Below are 23,049 nucleotides of genomic sequence, written 5' to 3'. Positions count from 1 at the left end.
GTTAATTGTTTGTTTTTTAATATATTTTTTGTTTTGTCTTTTTATTTCTTTTACCCATTTTTTACATTTTTTTTGATCAAATAATTTTGGTAATAATCAGATGCACTTTTGCCACATTTTGTAATAAATTGTTTAAATAATTTCCACCGTGAATTATACAGTGTGTAAAAGCCAAATGGAATAAATTCATTATTTAGGTTACTGTACATATTTATAAAAAATCCCGAAACACGTCAAATTTAAATTATATCGTGACATTGTTTAACGTGAAAATGCAACCCCTGCCTTAAACCCCCTTAGAATGATAGGTACAACCCCCAATTTTTAAAATAGGAAGTATAGGCTTGTGTATAGTATATCGTTTGAAGGTATTCGTAGACCATAGTATATCGTTTGAAAGGTCTTTTCATTCTCCATTCAAAAATGTTATCGCTTTCAAGTTTATTAAGATTAATTAAGATAAAATAAATTAAAAATAACACTTTATCATGCGGTATCGTAGGGACAAATCAAGATTACGGGTAGTTAGTAACTGTCGCATGCTTAAGAAGGTGTTTCTTGCCTTAAAAAGCTTTCTTAAAAAAGTTTAAACAAAATAGTAGCTTTGTGTTACACTTTATGTTAAAACAGATTCGGAAAGTGCGAAAGATTTTATAGTGATAGTAACTTTTTAAATTTTTTTAAATTATTTTAAACAAAAAAATATTATTTAAACAATTTATTAATTATAAAGAGTTAGTGCACTAGAATATTTTAAGACCTATCATATAAAAAAAGAATTATCTTAGTATCCGTCATAGTTTTTGCGTTGTTTTTTTAAACTTTTACATTGGAATTTAGCTATGCCCAGAATAGCCAGGAACGGCCTTAATTCAGTCTCTTTTAATGCTTCTAGCTTCCAATGTTTTTTGTACTAACTCTTTGATTGCTAGGACGTGGCCGATTTGATTTTCACTGCCATATGGATGTCTCCAGATTGCCTTATGTTGTCTTGGATGCTGAAATTTTGTTGATAGGAAAGCCATATTTAGTGTTGCTGTGAGTTGACAGATTCTGTGACCATTGTCATTTGTTTCTTCGTGTAGAAATCCTTTTCCGTTTCCAACAAGGTCTTTTAAGTATCTTTCTTTCTCCAGTTGTGCGTTTGCGTCTCACAGTATTAATAGAATGTCTTTTTTGTCGTACCATTTCGTCGCATGCTTTATTAGGTTTTCATAGAATTCATCTTTTTCTGTTGGATCTGATGTTTCAGTTGGAGTATATATATTTATTAATGTCATAGTGTTTTCCATTATCCGTATCATATTCGTTATCGTCAGTATCTTTACTTTTTTATGTATAATATAATTCTTTGTTGTAATGTGGTCAACGTAGTTTCCCAAAAGTGATGATCCGTATGAATTCACCCAAGCACGTCCACCCAAGCGCGTCTTATTTAAATAAAGATACACCAACATTTCAACATTTATTAATAAATTAAAAAATAAATTATTTAAAAACATGATCAACAAAACACAACTATCATATTTCTATGATTTTATGGTACAAAAAATGTATCTATTAACAGTATTCACACTAAAGAATATTTTCTTGGAAATATATCCTTTTTATCAAGTCAGAAGAGAAACGCGTTACGTAAAAATCGTGTTCTAAAACTTCTGATACTACAATTTTTGTCTATGCAGTCTCTTGCAGCACCGAAACGTAGGAGAATCTTTGTAAAATTACGAAATATTATCATTTAATGTATCAATTTTAATACAGCGTATGGTATCGTAATTCATCTCAAAATGCTTTTAAACTCTTGTATAGATGATATTGAAACAAAACGATCCGTTGTATGTACACCTAAATAGAAATCAGCATTTTGACAATGGATAATTAAAGAATTCTGAGTATTCTTATGGTCCAGTCTACACTCTTTCGCAATTTTGAATATTAGACAAAACAAGACGGCGATTAAAATAATTTTCCCTTAAACAGTTCTATAAGAGATAACATTAAAATGTTCTGGACAATGAACATGTTTACTCGAATGGTGAAGAAGATATAAATAAGGTGCACAGAAATGACGATATAATATTTTAAAAAGTACCGTAATTATTTTATTAAAAAAACTAAGATTTTTCTAAATACTCGTTTTTGGTGAAATGTGAAACACAAGGAGTACGACAAATCATCGATGTTTTATGTCGTTTACCATTTCAAACGGCTTCGCATTGTCAACATATTAAAATAATTGAGGTCCGATCTGTTTCTAAGACAAAATAAATTTATAAGCATAAATAAAATGAGCAGATCACTACAAATGTTAAGATTTTCTCGCCGTATTCCTACCACTGCGTTCTTCAGATTCCTTCATCAGTTTATATGCAGGTAGATAAACTTGTGTGTTAAGTTTATCGTCAAAATATAACAGACACGGGTTTCGGACCGTATTCGTAGAGCTTCCTATAGAGGTAAATCCCAAGTCGTACAGTTTGCAATATGGAATTTTGAAGTAGAGAAGAAAATCCCAAACATCGGAATAGTGCCAATCGAGAATGGGATTCACTCGCATCACTTGTGGCCAATCGCAATCTGTCATCTAGAATAAAAAATAAATAATGAATCGTGGTTTTTATTACTATCTACATATGAGAATGATTTGTATAAGTACTGATGAAGATATTTACACTAGATATCATCAGAAATTCAAGATTATGGAGCAAAGTAAGTTAATTGAATTAAATTATCATCTATTTGAGCAGTATTAAATATATTTGTCATTTAGACTATTCCGTTTGAAAAGCTACAAGGACCATTACGTCAAGAAAGGAAACTATAATTGTCATAGTATGATTTCTTGACTACAAATAAATCTTTTTTTAAAGGGAACAGTTTAATTTGATTCGATCATCTTAACTCTTAAGTACTGACGCGTAGTCTACCAGACTACGGCTGTTTTTAAAACTGTTTATTTATAGTAATTAATAAAATATTTAGTGTTCCATCAGTGTACTCTCAAATAGCATTAAAATAAAAGTATTTACCAAATATTAAAAATAGATCTCGAACTGTGAACCGAAATAATCCGACAATAAAAGTAAAGCGTACTCTGTGTCTGTCAGACGATACCTCAATATAAGAGTAACTATTATTAGATGTGGGTTATTTGTTTATTGTTACGTTGTGATAGTCAAAAGTGGTCAAAATGAGTAATAAAGCACATTCTTCAGTGTGCGTTTTATAGATGATAATTATGAAAAAACAGTTACGAATTGATATGAAGAATGTGATAGTAGTGGAAGTAAAATAGAGAATACAGAATATGATTGTGCTCTTAAAAATGAGTACGATACAGCATCGGAAATATCGGAAGAGAGTAATAAAGACGAAAATATTGAGGACGATGACTCATCTAATTGAGGTAATATAAAAACCTTCTGGTCTGAAGAATTCTGCTCGTGTGCTTGGAAATAATGCATCCCCTTTAGATGTTTGGAATTTACTGTTTTCTACAGAGATGATTGAGCAAATTATTCACTGGACTAACGCTAAAATCTGTAGTTATCTGGAAAATACAAAAGAACTGATAGTGAAAGTATACTAAAATAAGTGAAATTTGAAACACAGATTCGATTGAAATGAAGGCATTTTTGGGTATGCTAATTTTAACTGCCGTTTTCAACTCAAATCATGAGTGTATTCATACCACTTTTACTACGGGTGGTACCGGAAGAGAAATTTTTCGATGTTTTATGGAGTACAAAAGAGAATAACAGAGTAAAAGGGATAGTGAGAAACTGAAGGTATTTTTTTATAGCATCTTAATATAAATTACTAATTATATTGGGAATAAGCCACAATTTTACTTTAAAATAAGTTTATTTTGACGTTTCGATGCCTTCTCAACTGTCGAATGTAAGTTTTGCGCCTACCATAGTTGTAACGGGCAATCAGGATTCGACTCTGGAGAGCGAACCTGAGAAACTGCTGGCATATCCAAGGAAGTTTAGCAAGCGCGCAAATTACGCACTCCCCCCCACCCCGGAAGCGGAATGAGTCCCGCTAAACCTTTTATCGAGCATTGAGCATTCATTGGAGATGGCAAGTCTGGTTCCGGCAGCCGCGTTAATTCCAGCTCCAATAGCCTATATTAAAGTTGCCGCAGTCAAATGTGTGGCCCACGCTGCCGGTTAATCGTGCGCGGTGCCAACTGGCGTGTCGTGGGACGTCCTGTCGGAAATTTCCACGTGGAAATCAAAACTTCAAAATAAACTTATTTTAAAGTAAAATTTTGGGTTATTCCCAATAAAAATAGTAAATTATTTTATGGATCTAAATTAGAATTAAAAAAATTCACAAATAATATTGATTTACTTTACATGTATTAGGACTTCAAAAAGTTTGATGTAAAAAGTTTAGGTGGGAGGGGGGATCTGGCCATTTGTTTAAATTTTAGGTTGGAGCTTTTTTAAGAGTTTGGGTTTGCGTCTTTTTTATGAGCCAGTCCGGCCCCGTCTGTGCTCCAATCTTTACAAAAAATTATTAATATTGAAACAATAAAAAACTATTTTAATAAGAATAAGCCATAAAAAATCGTCCAGTCAAGGTATGTACATAAACTAATTAACTAAGTAATGACTACTATAAATAGTATAGAATGCATGATATAATCAAAACATCAACCCAATGTTAAAATCCACATGTTATAGCAAGGTGCTTTACTTTTAACACGCAACAAAAACCATTCTTATCAAGTGCTGATAAATAAATAAAAATGTGTTATCTGTTGAAGCGTCACAGGAAATTAATGGTGGCCAAGTGTTTTAGTAAATCTAAAGTCCTTGTTAAAATGACTCAGATTTAGATGATTTAGATATAATCGCTCTGGGCATTCAGGGCTGATAACACGCGTCTATAAGAACATATTAAGAGATCCTATATATCTTAATAATGGACAAGAAAGAGACTACTATATGTTATTTACAGCTGGTTCCTAATGTTTTAGAGTTTAAGTTTTAAGCTGGTTGATTTGGCGTTTGAAATGTGGACATTTAGAAGATTGCTAAGGATTCCATGGGTAGATAGAGTCACGAATACAGAAGTGTTAAGGAGAATAGGCAGAGAGAGGGAAATGGAAAATACAATAAAAGAAAGGTAATTGCAATATCTCAGACATGTGATAAGAGGCGAAAGATACAACATTTTGAGACTCATTATTCAACGATAAGTAGAGGGTAGAAGAAGCGTAGGAAGAAGACGCGTTTCCTGGTTGAAGAACCTGAGAGAGTGGTTTGGTTGCAGCTCAATGCAATTGTTCAGAGCAGCTGCCTCAAAGGTCAGAATCGCCATGATGATTGCCAACCTTCGTCGCGGAGGTGGCACTTAAAGAAGACTGATTGAAGATTTGATTGGTTTGACATTATATTATATTTATTATGACAGACAAATAATAAAATTAAAAAAACACACAACAAACAATTATTGATTACATATGTTAATTCTTAAATTGTAATAATTATTAAGATCTAAATTTCGACATTATTTTGAATTCCTGCATTTTATAAAGAGTATATAAATGATAGTTTTTACATAAAATAGGGTTGTTGTTATCATTTTTATTATTATTAAGGAATAAAACAAACGACTTAACTCAACAATATATTAAAGCAAGAATTGTAACCAAATTAAAAGATCAGATAGTGATCAACCATCTTCTAATTTCATTACAATTCTTGCTTTTAATTCTTTGCTAGCATGTGGAGCCATTTTTTGAGGTTGAACAGAATAAGTTATCTGACCAATTTTAAGATTTGGCAGGATATTACCCAATAAAAGAAGAAGAAGAAGAAGATTTGGCAGTGACAGTGACAGTATGTAAATAATAAATATTTATACTACAAAATACACTGCTCAATTTTTTACAAAATACGCTTTAAGAGTTGTATCAGTTTTTTTAGGAACCAGCTGTACTTCGTAAGTTCGTTTATCTGAAATGTATCTTCTTCTAAAGGTGCCTCTCTTCTAGTGATGCTGGCGACCACATGGACCCGTCTTATTCTACTCACAGAATCTCGAAATAGATCAGCTGACGTTTGACCAGTCCGTTTCTTAAGATTGACCAGCCAGGATATACGGATACGTCCAGGGTCACTCTTGCCTTCAACCTTGCCCTGTAGAATCAACTGTAGAAGTCGGTATTTACTATTTATGCATGTGGCCGAAGTAAGCCAATTTTCTGTTCTTTTCTTTGTTTGAAATTTAGAAATTTACCTAATTTCCCATGAAAGCAAAATTCTGTTTTATTAGGTATTGTATCAACAATCTTTCGCAATTACGAATAGTACGTGACTTGTAAGGGTAAGTTTAGGTAAAGGTAAGTTTAGATCTGACACTTCCCTGAAATTTGTTTCAGACATAAATCTTTACTAATGTAAACAGTGAAACATTTATTTAAACTATATATACATACATCAATTTTCTACGAACAACTAGAACAAACAACCCAAGTAAACCAAGGCGATATATTAATAGTGATAACATGGCCTGGGAGTGATGAATGAAAACGGAGAGCGTTTTACAAATTTTTGTTCCAATCATAGTTTAGTTATTGGTGGAACCATCTTCCCACATAAAAATATCCACAAGGTTACATGGACTGCACAAGGTCGTATAAGAGAAAATCAAATAGACTACATCACCATATCAAAAAGATGGAGATAATCTCTTCTTGACGTACGTAATAAAAGAGTGGCAAGTGAGTATCTTCTCGTAATCGGTACCATTAAAATCAAGATGGCAAAAAACAAAAACACGCGAAACACCAACAGACAAACATACAATTTAGACAAATTAAAAACGGCTCCAGAACGACACATGTTGAGGAAGAAACTCCAACTTAAAACAAGAGAACGTAAAGTAAATAGCTGGGAAGATTTGGCAGATGTTTTGGCAGAAATAGCTGAAGATAAACTATGTAAAAAAGAGAAACATAGAAAAGAATGGATGTCAGATGAAACTTGGATCCTATCGAGGAAAGAAAACTGCAAAAGAAAGATATTTTGCAAGCAAGAACTGTAGAAGAGCGAACCGACAACAAGAATATGAAACAATAAATAAAGCAGTTAAAAGAAATGCAAGAAGAGACAGAAGAAGGTGAGCTGAAGAATTGGCAAAATAAGCTCAAACAGCTGCACGACACAACAGAACTAGAGAGCTATACCAAATTACTAGACAGCTAAAAAAATGGGCTCAACTGTTCAAACACTGTAAGATCCAAGACAGGAGAATTACTTACTACAACAAATGACGAAGTAGAGAGACGGAAAGAGCTTTTTCAGGAAATGCTAGGTACGCCCAGGGAAAACTGAGATGATATTGTCGAAAACCAGCGCAATGTAGACTTGCGTATATCTTGCGAGTCCCCTTCCAAAACGAAGATAACAGCTATTAAATCTCTGAGAAATAACAAGTTTACGGGAATCGATAACATTGCTGCTAAAATACTTAAAACTGATCCGCATCTAACTGCTGAACTGTTGCTTCCCATAATCCGAGAGGTGTAGGAAACAAACCGCATTCCAGCGGGCTGGAAAAGGTGTAACATTGTTAAGCTTATAAAAAAGGACAACCTCACACTGTGCAAAAATTGGAGAGGAATAACCTTGCTTACCACAATAAATAAAATCTTCACGACCATCACACTTAAAAAAGATTAACACACAAGATTGAATTTCGAGCTGGTCAAGCAAGCTTTAGACCAGAATCCTCCTGCATAGACCAAATTAATACTGTTAGGGTAATAACGGAACAATCGGTCGAATGGAACATACCTCTATACATGTTTTTTTTTACTTCGAGCGTGCCTTTGACAGCTGATCTCATGCTGCTTTATGGTAAATTTTAGAGCTAAGAAACATCCCGCATAAAATAATTTCCATTATAAAGTCACAGTACACTGAGGCGAAATGCAGCGTGACACACAATGGAACCAAGAGCGACGAATTTGACATACTTACTGGAATCAGACAGGGATGCGTGCTTTCTCCGTTTCTTTTTAATATAGCAAACTAGACTCTAGACTCTGACATACGCCGGCGATCTAGAATACGCCGACGATATCTGCCTGTTAGGACAAAGGTTCCAAGATTTAGTTGATCAATTGGAAACACTTTCCACTGAAGCTAATAAAGTAGGTTTGAAAATCAATATTAGTAAAACCAAATCCATGAGAGTAAACGCAAGAAACAACACGCTATTTACTATCAACAACATGGAAAACTTTACGTATCTTGGAAGTGTCATAACGGAAAGCGGAGGTACAGAGACCTATATTCGTATGAGGATACGAAAAGCTCAACAAGCATTCAGCATGCTCAACCCTGTTTGGAGATCTAACGAGTATACTACAAGGACAAAGATCCGCATATTCCAGTCAAATGTCATGTCTGTTCTATTCTACGGATGTGAAACCTGGAAAGTAACAAAAACCCTTAAAGATAAACTGCAGATATTTATTAATAGACATCAAATAAAGTCCAAAAAGTGGGGTTGTATTGGTCACACACTCAGAAAAAATAATTCCAGTATTGCAAAGATTGCCCTAGAGTGGAATCCCCAACGAAAAAGAAAAAGAGGTCGCCCAGTACAAACTTAAAGAAGATCCATCATGGAAGAAATAAGAGGTCAAGGAAAGTCTTGGAATAAGGTGAAGGCCTTAGCGCAAAATAGAACCCGATGGCGAGTTTTCACTGAAGCTCTATGCTCGACTTAGGAGTTCAAGAACCTATATATATAATATATATATAATATATATATATATATATATATATATATATATATATATATATATATATATATATATATATAATGGCACAACAACTGCAGTTCTAAACACATACCCTTAATACCCTTAAAACCCCTTATAAATTTTGTCATATAAAATGTATTAATTTTTAGGAGTCTGTCAGATGGATGGTTAGTGAATAAGAAACATATCTGTAACTTTATCAAGGGTTTCCTGTTTCCTGTCAACGCGTACCCACTGCTTGCCTTATGTCATAAATAAATGCCAATCAATTATAAAAGTAGGTTTTCCCATTCAAGGTCGACTGATAATTATATACAATGCACTGCAAAATCCTCTAATGTTGTTTATTAAATTTTACTATGTATTACTAATCTGTATTATTTTTATAGCTTATAATGCGGAAATCCCGATATAAATTAATAAATGTAAATGAAGTATATACAACGTTTCAGTTTCTACATTCTTTGGAAATATGTTTAACTTGTCAATAATAAAAAAAAACGTGTATTTGAGAATTCAAACCAACTCTACATTTGACTAACTGCATAGAATAACTAAAACTTTAAACATTATTATATATATATATATATATATATATATATATATATATATATATATATATATATATATATATATATATATATATAAGTAAAAGGTTAATGCGAGTTGATAGTAATATAAAGGTAAAAGATATCGGCATAGCTCGCAACAAAGGAAAAAATATATAATAAAATATGTGTACAAGATGGAAGGCAACCGTATATACGTATTTCTGACTATTGGTCCTCTTCAGTACGGTGCAGCCAAGTTAGAAAAGGTGCATATTAACTTGGGAATTGGTAGCATTGCTCCTGTAGTGATCCTTTCCCAAGTTAATATGCTCCTATATACGTATATACGGTTGCCTTCCATCTTGTACACATATTTTATTATATATTTTTTCCTTTGTTGCGAGCTATGCCGATATCTTTTACCTTATATATATATATATATATATATATATATATATATATATATATATAAATATCTGCGTTTATTAGGAGTAGACGCCCATCCGGTAGGAATCTATGGAGGAGTATCACCAAGCCGCAATCGTTCATCTCTTGCTGTACTGCTCCTCCATAGATCGATCACCAGCGTGTTCTAGTCTAAGTAGCATATGTATTTAGAATTTTAAACTACTACGTTAGCCTTTTTTTGTTTTTCTGTCCCTTGCCAGATATCGAACTCACGCCGATAAACCACTCGACGGTGAAACTAGTGGAATTAATATGAAAATTATTAAATCCCCTAAACAAAAAAATTTATTCCCATGGGAGTCACTAAAGGACCCAACTGATTCTGATAGGACCACTCACGAAAAGAAATTAACAAAAAAAAAACAGAACTGTAGCTTCATCTAAAGGGTCGGGTGTATGAGAATGACGGCTGTCATTCCCAAAGGATACCCAGACAAATCTGTGTCTGAGAATGACGTTGGGGCTATAAAAGTTGTCCTTGCTAAACTTATCGAGAGCCTCCTTGAACTCCTCGTTAGAAGAGTCAAAATAAGAGGTCAAAAGGCCTTACTACCTTTTCCAGCAAGATAGTATTATCTCGTTGGAAGAGGGCAAAACAAAACAGGCGGTAACCATCAAGGAACCAAAGCCCGCAACCACTACTTCAAAAAAAAAAAAAAACAAACATGTACACCGGTGTGTATTATGTTGTGTAGCATTGATAACAACGCTGTGGTACTACAGCGTCCAGTACAGTGGCGCACCCAGGGGGGTTTTGGGGGTTAACCCCCACCCCCCGGACCCTATTCCGACACTGTTACTCACACATTTTAAGGACTCAAAATGGAGGTAGCATCATAAAAAAAATTTCGGTGACCAACCAAAACCCCTCCAAAGGCAAATTCTAGGTGCGCTACAGTTCCAGTATTTCGACTTCTGATAGGACTTATCCTATCTGAATTCTGAACATCCGGTTTGCTAAATACGAGGAAATTGGTCTCGTCATGGTTGTCCTGTATCCATAGTTCTTAATTGGGAATTTTAAGGACAAATTCGACGTTCGAAACAATTTTTTCAATAGGATTTTTTTTTTTTTAGTAATGGCTGAAAAGTGGTGGTCTTTCTGTTTCTGAGGAGTACAGTCCTTTGAAGATTGAAGAGTTTTTGGGATTTAAAATTGAAGATTTTCGAAAAAAATTGAATACATTCGCATAGTAATGTCAGTTTAACTTAAGAAAGTATGATGTTCTTAGCTGGGTATTAATTTTCATGATGATATTCAATTGGAAGCCCTGAACCAATTAATAGTCACGATGGCAGTTAAGTTGAAGTGCTTAGACAATTACAGGCCAGCTGCTGGATCTGCAGAACTTGAGATATATTCCTTATACTGCATATCTTCTTTATTGTGTATACCCTTCAGGGATGTTGTACACGAATGTATCCAATACAGATCCAAAGACTGAATAGACAAAAACTGAGTTAATTTCAGACTCTCGAAATCTTGTGGAAACGTTACAATTGTCTCGTAGGCGGAAACGCATGTGATACACATTACCACTTGGTAACACATTTTTTCAGACAGTCCTCTTTTAAGGCTTTGATGTCTTTTGCTTCTGAATTTTAGACTACAAACAATATCTTTAGAAACTGTCAGCAACAGCCGATGCAGGTGCCAAGGCATAAAAGTATAAGGAGAAAAGGGGGAATGAGAAAGCTGACAAGTTATCAAAACAAGAAGCAAAGATTCTGGCCCCAGAAGCCTTTTGCCAACAAAAGCCATGTTAAAAGGTATCTGGGAACATAAATAGATACGATCCCAATGGCTTAACAATCCAAGAATGACGTAGGTAAAATTATTTGTAAAATTATCGCCTCAAAACTCAAAAGTGTCTTGTCGAAATGAACAAAAAAGGGGATTAAGTATTCAGCAACACTCTTCTCATAGGACAGTATCGCTGAAGTATAATTACAATAAAAGGAGCAAGTCAGAGAGTGAAGTTTGTGACTTGCATTATACACTATACTTTTTAAAAACAAACTCACTAGAAATGTGTTCAATATCTCCAGAAGCAATGAAATTCCAGGTTTGACTTTGACTAGGTCAGGGTTATTCACAAAACATTTTATTAGGAATAGCAGCGACTCTAAATAGCCTACAAAACCAATTACAGTGTAATTGTCATGATATTAACATATATAAAATTAACTAACTTTAGTTTCTATCAATGGTCTGAATTAGTTTTATCGAATTTATAAAATTATATTTAATTGGTTGTAAACGATGATGATACTGTTCTTAGAAAAATTTTATATTATTTTAATCTAATCTAAAGTTATATAATATGTATCTAATCTTTATCTGTACAAAAACATAAAAAATAATGCCACATTAAAAAAATTTGATTCTCCGAAATAATTTACTAAAAATCACATTTGGAATAGAAAAATCACACTTTTGTATACCAGAACATTGGAACTTAGTTAAGCAGAACTAAAAACCCCATTAATGAAGGAGAATAATAAAATGATAAAAAACAGTTAATATTTTTTTCATTTTATATAACAAAAACTACTAGTCTACAAGCCCATGGGATGTTTTTAATGGGTCAATTGACCCAGCATGAATCACATATAAAACAATACTACAATATGTAATAACAACTTTAGAAACTATGCTGTCAATTCTTATCAGTACATGTGAGTCATAGTTAAGATAAATTTACCACTCAAGTGGGGAAGGGGACAACATTACAAAACAGTATTACAAAAATACAACATAATTCTGAATGGCCAACTTGAGACAAACAGTTCTCTACCTCAACTTATTCAGTTGAAGACTATAAAGTGTAAACACATAGGTACCAGAAATAGATCACGTGAGAAAGGCAAAAGGAGATCACAGCTGTAGTGATAATAAATTATAATAAATTTTGTGGAAGTGTTGAGAACAAATACATATTTTCAGTGTTTTATTGTTAGATAGTTATTTTCTCATATTTATTATTCTTATTCTGAGAAAATAACTAAAGACATACAAACAGTCACTAAGAAACTTTGTTGCAGAATAAGAAAACAAAAAGAAGCTAAACTAAAACCCGAGACTCTAGAACAGATAGAGAAAAGAAGAAGAACGAACAGAGATAACCCGGACTATAAAGCGCTCACCAGAAGCGTTAAGAAAAATATTCGAAAAGACCTCAGAGCTTATAGAACAAACCAGATTCTTGAAACCATAGAGAACAATAAGAACATGAAAGTACTAAAAACATGTAAATCCGCTGGCAGGAATAAAATCATAAAGATAAAAGACGACCGTGGAACATTGTGCTCGCATAAGGAAGAGATCGTTAGAGAAATCCGAAAATTTTACGAGAAGCTGTATACTTCTACTATTCCGAACCCCGGTATACCAACAAAACATATCTTAAATGTGGGCTCAGAGGATCTCCCTGAAATAATAACATCAGAAATTAGAGCCGCCCTAAAACAAATGAAAAATGGGAAAACACCAGGAGAAGATAAAATTACTTCAGAGATGCTAAAAATGGGAGGCACTGCATTAGAAGAGGCAATAAGAGCATTACTGAATAAATGCCTATTGGAAGGACAAATACCAAAAGCATGGAAAAATGCGGAAGTCATTCTACTCCATAAAAAAGGAGACGCCGCAAATATAGAAAACTACCGACCAATAAGCTTGTTGTCACACCTTTACAAACTACTAACCCGAATAATAACAAATAGATTGACAGCTAAGCTAGATGCATACCAACCGGTGGAGCAAGCAGGCTTTCGTAAGGGTTTTAGCACTATCGATCACTTGCAAACAATCCGGACAGTTATTGAAAAAACAATAGAGTACAACATACCACTACATCTGGCATTTGTCGATTATCACAAAGCATTCGACAGTATCGAGAAATGGGCTTTCTTAACAGCATTGGACGACGCCAGAGTAGATTCAAGATATGCTGCCCTTCTTAAGAATATATACGATGATGCTACTTTTCACGTAAAAATAGATGATGATCTGGAAACTATGAAAATAGACCTTGGCAAAGGCGTGAGACAGGGTGACACCATCTCACCCAAGTTATTTACTTTGGCATTAGAAAATGTCTTCAAAAAACTAAATTGGGTCGAAAAGGGATTAAAAATAGATGGAGTATATCTTAACCATTTGCGTTTCGCAGACGACATAGTACTAATAAGCACAGATATCCATGAACTAAAATCAATGCTACAAGATTTAAATCACAAATCGAATCAAATAGGATTAAAAATGAATCTCGACAAAACAAAGATATTAAGCAACAGCCTAGAAAACATCACGATAGATAACATCAATGTAGAAAAGGTAGAACAATATATATATCTAGGACATGCAATTAAAAACGAAAAGGAAAATCAAACCCTAGAAATTAAAAGAAGGACACAATTATCATGGGCTGCTTTTGGGAAGTTGAGCTTCATTTTAAAAGACAGAAAAATCCCAATACACTTAAAACGAAAAACCTATGACACTTGTATACTACCAGTTGCAACTTATGGATTGGAAACTATGGCAATAACAAGAAAAATGGCAGAACAATTAAGAGTAACTCAACGGGCCATGGAGAGGGCCATGTTAAATATAAGCCTCAGAGACAAAATTCCTAACACCGAAATACGTCGAAGAACTAAAGTAACCGACATCATGGAAAAAATAGCGACATTGAGATGGCAATGGGTAGCACATGTAGCAAGACAAGACACCAACAGATGGTCTCATAAAGTGACATTCTGGAGACCTCGAGAAACAAAAAGAAGCGTGGGAAGACCCAAAAAGAGATGGATAGACGATATAACAGCTGTAGCTGGAAAGCAGTGGATGAGAATTGCAAAAGATAGGGAAGCGTGGAAACAATTGGAGGAGGCCTATGTCCAACAATGGATGAATGAAGGCTGAAGAAGAAGAAGATTGTTAGATAAAACATTACCTATTTATAAATCACCCTGTATAGCCAATATAGAAACTGCGATAACCCATGATATTCCTTGAGCAAACACAGGTGTCAGGTTTATTTATTTTAGCTCCTAACCTACTTTCTCCATACTTTATGTTCCTGTGTTAAATGTTTTATTTTTAACTTTTACTTCTATACAATAAGTCAATTGGGGGCAATAGAACCAGTTTTTAACAGACAATTTAAAAAAAAATCTTTTACTTCTTTTTTCCCACTATTTTCCTGCTTTTCCTTGGTCCATCTCTTTGTTATTTTAGCTTTTATCACTTTCTTCAGTAATTTATTGTCATTTATCCTTAATATGTGTTCAAACCATTCAAGTTGTTTTATTTCTATTTTCTTATCTTGTTCTTCTTCTTCTTTTCATGTAGACATGACTCTGTTTTTCAATGTGCCTCCAGTAAGTTGTTGTTCCATCGTTTTCGTGGTCTTCCCATTAATTATCTTTCTATTAGGGAACCGTCTCTTACCTTCTTTACTGCTATATTTGTTGTCATTTGGCTTATACGATCATTTCATTCTGCTCTATACTTCTTACTATATTTCTTACCCAGTGCTTGATGTTCTCCACCTTGCATATACGTCATATATCTGTACTTCTACCCCTGTCCCATAGTGTTTTACCATCAAGTGTTTTCTCTGATGTTTCTAACATCCTTTTTGTCCTCTTTGTCAGGTCGTGTTTCTGCTATTTCTGCCATATATGTTATTATTGGTTGTTATATTTTTTTGCTCGAGCTGTTCTTATATCTTTATTTTTATCTTCTTATATCATCATACTCTGATATGGCCATATTCAAAGTATGAATGAGACAAGATTGCCGCTGAGACCTTGGAAATGGTGACCAAATGGAAGGAGGAAAAGAGGATGTACTAGATTACAGTGGAAATGGCAAATAAAAACAACAATGGGAAAAAGACACCTCACTAAGAAGATATATATGACAAGGTGATTGGGAAGTGGTAAACAGCAAACAGAATATGCTGTGTAAGGCCATGGATAAGTAAGTAAGTTATTGGTATAAGTACCTAAAACTTTTTTGGCCTTAACTTAAATGTGTTATTATAATTTTTTATATTAAGCTAACCCTCTAAACTTTGTATATGATCTAGTGGTGGGCTAAACTGTGATTCTGTAATCACAGTTATAACTGTGATTGTGATTTTTTATTCATTGTGAGTGTTATCTATGATTGTGATTTAACAGAGGAATGAAATAGTCATATGTTAAACTCTGAATAAAAAGTGTCATTATAAACCATCATAAAATTCTACACATGTTATTATTATGTATATCCGATATGGTCGAATGTTTTATTTGCATGTATTTTTTTAAATTAGATGTGCTCGTTTTATAAGACAACTGTGCCTTATAAATATTGAATGACGCATAATTATCATCCACTTCTACAAAAAGGTTCCATAAACTACTAATTTTTCTTTTTTTATTTGCCACTGGTGGCATTTTTAAAATGTAGGAGAATAAAAATTATTGAATATCGATACAAATAGGGCGAGTTAAACAAATTCACTAAACTGAAACTCTAAATATTTTATTTTCTTCAAATCATATTTGTTTATAATCAAATAGTATACTAAACTAGCGATGTTCATATTCCGCCAAAGGCGATATAATATTATCTTTGCGTTTGCATTTCTAATTAGAAAACGACTTTACAATACCGCCGACTACCTCTATCTCGTTTCTTGTTATCCTGTTACACATCTCTCATTTCACAACTTTGTGACTGAGACGAGAACGCGAAATATCATGTTTTGGTGATAAAGAACTACAGACATAGAAGAGGAAAAGACTGAAATCACAGTCACAGTATATTTTGTTCTTATTCACAAGTCGCGATTGTTATTTCATAATCACAGTTGTTAAATCACAGGGTAGTGATATTTAGCCCACCTCTAATATGATCTCAACAGTGTGTATACCATTAAGTGAGTTGAACCTTCCAAAGGCCTGCATATAGTTATAGATGTTCTGTTGGATTTAAGAGAACATATTTCACAAATTACCAATAGAGCCTTTAAGCAACTTTTAGATTTGTTATGTGTTGCAGTAGAGAATTATCAATTAGATCTTTACCATTATTCTATTATACATTGGTGTGCTCCATAGTTAATAGTACCATTACTGTCCCATATTTAAATATGGATCATGTGTGTTGGTCTCCAGATTATACTGTACAATAGGCTTCCCTAATGCTGGTAATAAATCACATGATTCCTTTTCACCACAATAACTACTGTTTTTATAATCCAATCTTTCAAATGCTTGGACATTTTCATGAGAATCAATTTCAACTAGATTTGCATAGGTACAATGTCTTACAACAAAGTTAAAAAATAGTCAAACAGTTGTGTTTGATCTTGGTTGTATCTTAATTATTATTTATTTTTATTGGAAATCGCCATAGTAATAATTTTCTCACCCTTTGGTATATATCATTTAAAAAATTTGATGAAAATTATTGACATTATGTTTACTAACATTTATAGCCAACAATAAATGAATAAAATTTATTTTGATCTTATTAAATGCAGAGTAATAAAGTTAGAATATAAATTGTATTGATTACTACAAAAATTTGTAGTTTGGAACAACTTTGGTACACACTGTATAAGTAATAAATAATTATCATATATCTCACCTGCATATCTTCCAAATTCTCTGAATGTGGATCTGTTCTCCTGGTACCCATAAAACAAGCTTGTAGATTAGGCCTTGTGGTCAAAACCTCCTGTAAAGCATCTTTGATACCACCCATCACCACCATTATATCCAGATTGTAGTAGATCTGGCAGAGTGAAATGAATTCTTCTTGTTCTGGAAATGGTTCTTTGCCCTGTACATAGAGACAGAACATTGGCTTCTTATAGTCTGAATAATTGACTTGTAGGAAGGCATACACTAAGTGTAAAAGAACTGTACAATCTTTGCCGCCATTGAAACTGAGAAAGGTGTTGTCTGGTCCATATTTTGTAATGCATCTTTCAATTACCTGTAAATAATAAAATGATATTATAGATATGTTTTAAGTAACTACCAATTGATGTTTTTAGTCCTGGAAATGCCAGGAATGATTTAGTGGTGGTAAGTGGACAAAACTATCATGCCTTAAGGACTCTTAGAGTGCATAAAATATAAGATCTCAAACTGTTTCAATAGAAATCTTATGACTTTCCAAAAGCAATAAAACAAGTGCTATAATTAATAAGAATTTATCAGAGAAGCTGCAAACCAATAATACACAAGTCATTTGTTTTATATCATTGTATGTAGTTGTGTAGCATAGCATAATGGAAATATATCATATTAATAAAAAAGTTTCTGTTTTTTCTAGATCATATCACCTACATTTTCTATAATATCTTGAAACACTTACAAAAAGTGAATATTTAAGTACATACCATTAAAATGCATGTAATTATAGCTGTTATCTGTAAAATGTGATATAATTTTAATTTTTTTACATATTTCCAATATACAAAACTTTCTGAAACTGTTTTCTTATGGCATGTCTAAGTTAAATATTATGTTTATATGGTATTAAGCCACAATTGATTATAATGAAAATTACATTTTATAACTATTGTTTAACATTTCAATTTTCACTCCAGACATTGTTTTTAGAAAAGATTATTTGAAAAAATAGTGAGGTGTTTTTATAACCAAAAAGTTGCTTAGTGGTTCTGGTATTTCAAACTGCTTGGTGACTTACTTTGGCATCCATGGTATACACAAATAGCCATGCTTTTAGTTAAAAATTCTGAGGGTGGTGCTTTTACTCTAGGGATTATATCAAATTCTGATTATTTTGTGTGTTTGTGTATTATGCATCTGTATATATGTTTATGTATTATGTGTTGTATATATGTATTATAGAATTGTAGATAATGTGTCTCCAACTTTCTATTAAAGTTGGTATATTCTTGCTGACTTCTTCTTTTAGTATGTTGTATTAAGTATTCTACTAATGGGTTTGCTACATATTTTTCTCTATTAAGTAGGATGAGAGCCGCTTCTTTGATTTTTCCCTTTTTCATGTATGTTTCTTTCATGGCTATTGATGCATTTTTCCATTGTACTCTGTGCTCATGGTCCAGGTATGTTTGCATATCTTTGATATGTCTTAGTCTCTGTTTTTGATGTATGTTTTATGCTCGTTTATCCTGACATTTAGTGATCTTGTGGTTTCTCCCACATAGAAAATGTTGCATTCATAGGGTAGTTTATAGTTGCAGTTCTTTGATCTCTCTTGGGTGTTGTTAGGTTTGGTTTTGGACAGAATAGATCTCACTGTACTAATGTTGTTGTGATGTACTTATTTCCTATCCTTTGTAATTTTTCTAATTTCTAATTATAAAATGTAATTTTCATTATAATCAATTGTGGCTTAATTCCATATAAATATAATATTTCATATAAAACTATATTAATTTACTTACTGTAACTCAGGTGATATTATAGGCAAAGATGATAATGCATTTTTCAATTGCAACTTACGGTTATAGTTAACAAGTAACATTGGCAAGCAAAATTGAAACAAAAAGTAATAATAAATCAAATGAAAACCTGAGAAATCCCATATCTTAGGAATTGATAATATAAAATTGAATCCAATGCATAAAAACAATAAGAAAGAAAACCATATAAACTCCTCCTTTAAATGAAAACTAAAAATTTTATATTCAAATGCTTTAACAAGAAAATATATAAAGGTTAATTATATTGTATATCACAACAAATAGCAACAACACAACAGCTAGAAATGCCAAACAAAACTTTAGCATAGATCATTATAATTTTGAGTTAGTGAATAAGTTTACCTATATCCATTCTCTCATACAAATGATAATGACACATCTGAAGAAGTAAAACAAAGGGTAGGTACTAATAGTGAACAAATGTTACTTTGGACTAAATAAGCAGCTAAAAAACAGTAGCAAGTAGCAATAAATAGAACATGCATCATATCAGTGCTGACATATGGGTCAGAAACATGGATCATCTCTAAAACAGATGAAAATTGTCTGCTCATCTTCAAAAGGAAGGTACTACACAGAATAATGGAAACAATCTGTGAGAATGGTATTTGAAGAAGGTGATAATTTCAAATTGTATGAGAAGTAGGTATAAAAAAATAGTTTCAAATAATATCTTTCATAAAAATAGGTAGGCTTAGATAGATTGGACATGTGTCAAGAGCAAATGAAAATTACCCACCTAGACAAACTCTATTAGCAGCAACAGTAGGAAATAGGAGTAGAAGTAGTCACTAAGACTGAGATGGAGGGATGGTGTTGACAAGGACATGGGGAAGATCAGCACAGCAAACTGGCAATGGTTGGGGATGAACAGAAACCATTGACGAAATAGACTGGGGAAGGTTGAGGCTTAACTAGGCCTGTAGTAGCACTGATGATGATGATCACAACAAATATATAAAATTAAATAGAGTGCAATATATTATAACACAGAAATTAGCTGAAAAAAAAATGTGCAAAATAAGTATAATATGGCATAAGCTTAAACATTTACAATGATATGACTTTGGACAAATAATACTAGCTATTACAATATTAAGTTTATAGGAAGGTCTCACTCAAAATGTGCTAAACCAGTATTTACTTATTTTTCTACAAGATACAAAAACACTGTATATTTACCTCTAAACTCTTAACAATATGTTGATCCCCACTATCTAACACTTTCTTTAAAGATTCCTGGTCCCCATATGAATATAGAAATTGTCTGTTAAGTCTACTTGCTAGCATTTGCTCTACTTCCACAACATTTGTAAGCTGTTCACTGTTCACTTCAAGAGTTACAAAGTCTTGTTCTTTATGTACATTAACAGTAACTAAATCATGTATTGAGTCTATAACGCTTTTTGTATTACCATTAGTATATGCTTGAATGAACTTCTTATATAATGGTGGTGTAATGTATTGCTCCAAGTGAGATTTCAAAACTTCCTTAAATTGATCTTTGGCATATTCTTCCTTAAGAACAAAGATCCGTTGGAAATATATCACAGGATAAGTAAGTGTATTACTTGTAAGTAATTTGGCTTTGGAAGGCAAATCACAAAATTCATGTTTAGGCTTAACTTTTCCAGTAAGACTTAAATCTTTATCACATAGTCTTACTAGAGCTTTAAGAATTGTATTATTATTGCCTAAAACTAAAAGAATATCATATTGCTTTGAAAGCTCAATAAGTTGACTTGCCACAAAATTATCGTCGTCAGCTGTTAACACCAATTTCTCTACATGGTACTTCAGTAATGTCAGCTGTGTTATAAGAAACTCATGCACTATATTTTCACTATTCTTTTCCAAGGTACCATCATTCACTAACACCAGACTGGCAGATTTAAACATGTTCATGATAATGAATCACTTTCACTATTTAATAATTGTATCGGTTTCTTATACCTGCTAGAATCTACTACAGGTACTAGTAATTCGTTATGCGAGTTACACATTTCATTAGTTGGTTCCTGTTTAAAACAGGGTTATATAAGACGTCACAATTTGATGCATTAAGCATGAAGGTCATCTACTAGTCTACTACTACAGTACATTTGAACTACGAGCAACAACACTACTGTTTTTATGACTATCGCGGAATTATTTAATTGTCAAAAATAATATTACATAAATAAGATGCTACTGATTATTTTTTAAAAGACTGTGATTCAAAAATGAAAGAAATAAAATGTCCCAATATTAAAACTAAATTGGAAACCACAATTTTTGAAGATATTCAACAGGCTGTAATGGAAGACAGAAATAATAAATAATTTCATCATCATCATCACTGGCTCGACAACCCTTTTTGGGTCTTGGCCTGTTCTAGGATTCTTCTCCATTCCGATATGTTTCGTGCTTTTTTTCTCCAGTTTTTTATTTTTAACGTTGTTATATCATTTTCTATTTGTTCTAAGTATCTCAGTTTCGGTCTTCCTCTTGTTCTTTTTCCTACTGGCATCTGTTTGAATATTTTGTTTGGTATTTCGCCTTCTTCCATTCTTTCTACATGTCCTATCCAACGCAGCCGTCCTATTTTGATGAATGTTATAATATCCGGATCCTGGTATATTTTGTATAGTTCAGAGTTGTATCGTCTTCGCCATATTCCGTTTTCTTTTGTGCCCTTATATATGTGTCGCAAGATTTTTCTTTCGAAGGTGGCTAACAACGTTTCCTTTCTTTTAGTAAGTGTCCAGGTTTCTGAGCCATATGTGAGTACCGGTCTTATTAGGGTTTTATATATTTGGCATTTTGTCTTTCTTGCGACGTTATCTGATCTTAGGTCTCTAATTAAGCCATGGTAACATTTATTTGCAATAAATATTCGCCTCTTCACTTCCTCCGTAACGTTATTATCAGACGTGACTAGGGATCCCAAGTATATAAAGTTTTTTACCTCCTCTATGTTGTATTCTCCTATTGTTATATTTTGTGGCTGCCTTATTTCTGCGTTTTTTCTTACCTGCATATATTTTGTTTTGGTCTGATTGATTTTAAGACCACTATTTTGTGCAGCTCGTTCTATTTGGTTGTATGCCTCTATCATTTCTCTTCTTGATCTTGCGATTATGTCAACATCATCTGCAAATGCTAGTATTTGCACGCTTTTATTAATGATTGTTCTTCGTGTATTGACTGTTGTGTCCCTCAGTATTTTCTCGAGCACGATGTTGAACAAGATGCATGATAGAGCGTCTCCCTGGCGTAGTCCCTTTTTCACATCTATTGTTTCCGTTAATTCATTTTGTATCCGGATTCTACTTTCTACTTTTAGAGATTCTTTTATCAGTTCTATTAGTTGTGTTGGTATATTAAATTCTTTCATTGCTTTTATTAAGAATTCTCGGTTTATATTGTCATATGCGCTTTCAAAGTCTATGAAGAGATGATGGGTGTCGATGTTATATTCACTTGTTTTTTCGAGGATCTGTCGCAGAACAAATATCTGGTCTATTGTTGACTTCTGTCTACAGAAGCCACTTTGGTATTTGCCAACTATTTTTTCAGCGTGTGGTCTAAGTCTTTCATAAATGACATTGGACATTATTTTGTATGCTGCATTCAGCAGCGTGATTCCACGGTAGTTTCCACATTCTAACTGATTTTCTTTTTTATGTAGTGGTACAATAATACCGCTATTCCACTCCGTTGGTAGCTGTTTATTCGACCATATCTTTGTTATCAATTCATGTATTGT

The 23,049-nt window shown here is 33.0% G+C and overlaps 1 protein-coding gene across 1 annotated transcript; it reads right to left on the bottom strand.

Moving 5' to 3' along the window:
• Positions 1-1,452: 1,452 nt before the first annotated feature.
• On the bottom strand, positions 1,453-21,372 carry LOC140448423 (FAD synthase-like). Its single transcript, XM_072541511.1, has 3 exons — positions 20,484-21,372; positions 17,465-17,815; positions 1,453-2,587 (listed from the first exon to the last, which is right to left on the bottom strand). Exons 1-3 carry the CDS (start codon positions 21,204-21,206, stop codon positions 2,312-2,314), a joined length of 1,350 nt encoding a protein of 449 aa, XP_072397612.1. The 5' UTR covers positions 21,207-21,372; the 3' UTR covers positions 1,453-2,311.
• Positions 21,373-23,049: the final 1,677 nt, after the last annotated feature.

The sequence above is a fragment of the Diabrotica undecimpunctata genome, chromosome 1 (genome assembly GCF_040954645.1).
Source record: "Diabrotica undecimpunctata isolate CICGRU chromosome 1, icDiaUnde3, whole genome shotgun sequence".
NCBI lineage: Eukaryota > Metazoa > Arthropoda > Insecta > Coleoptera > Chrysomelidae > Diabrotica > Diabrotica undecimpunctata.
Note: the sequence above shows the minus strand (reverse complement) of the source record. Positions and strands in the feature narration are given on the sequence as shown.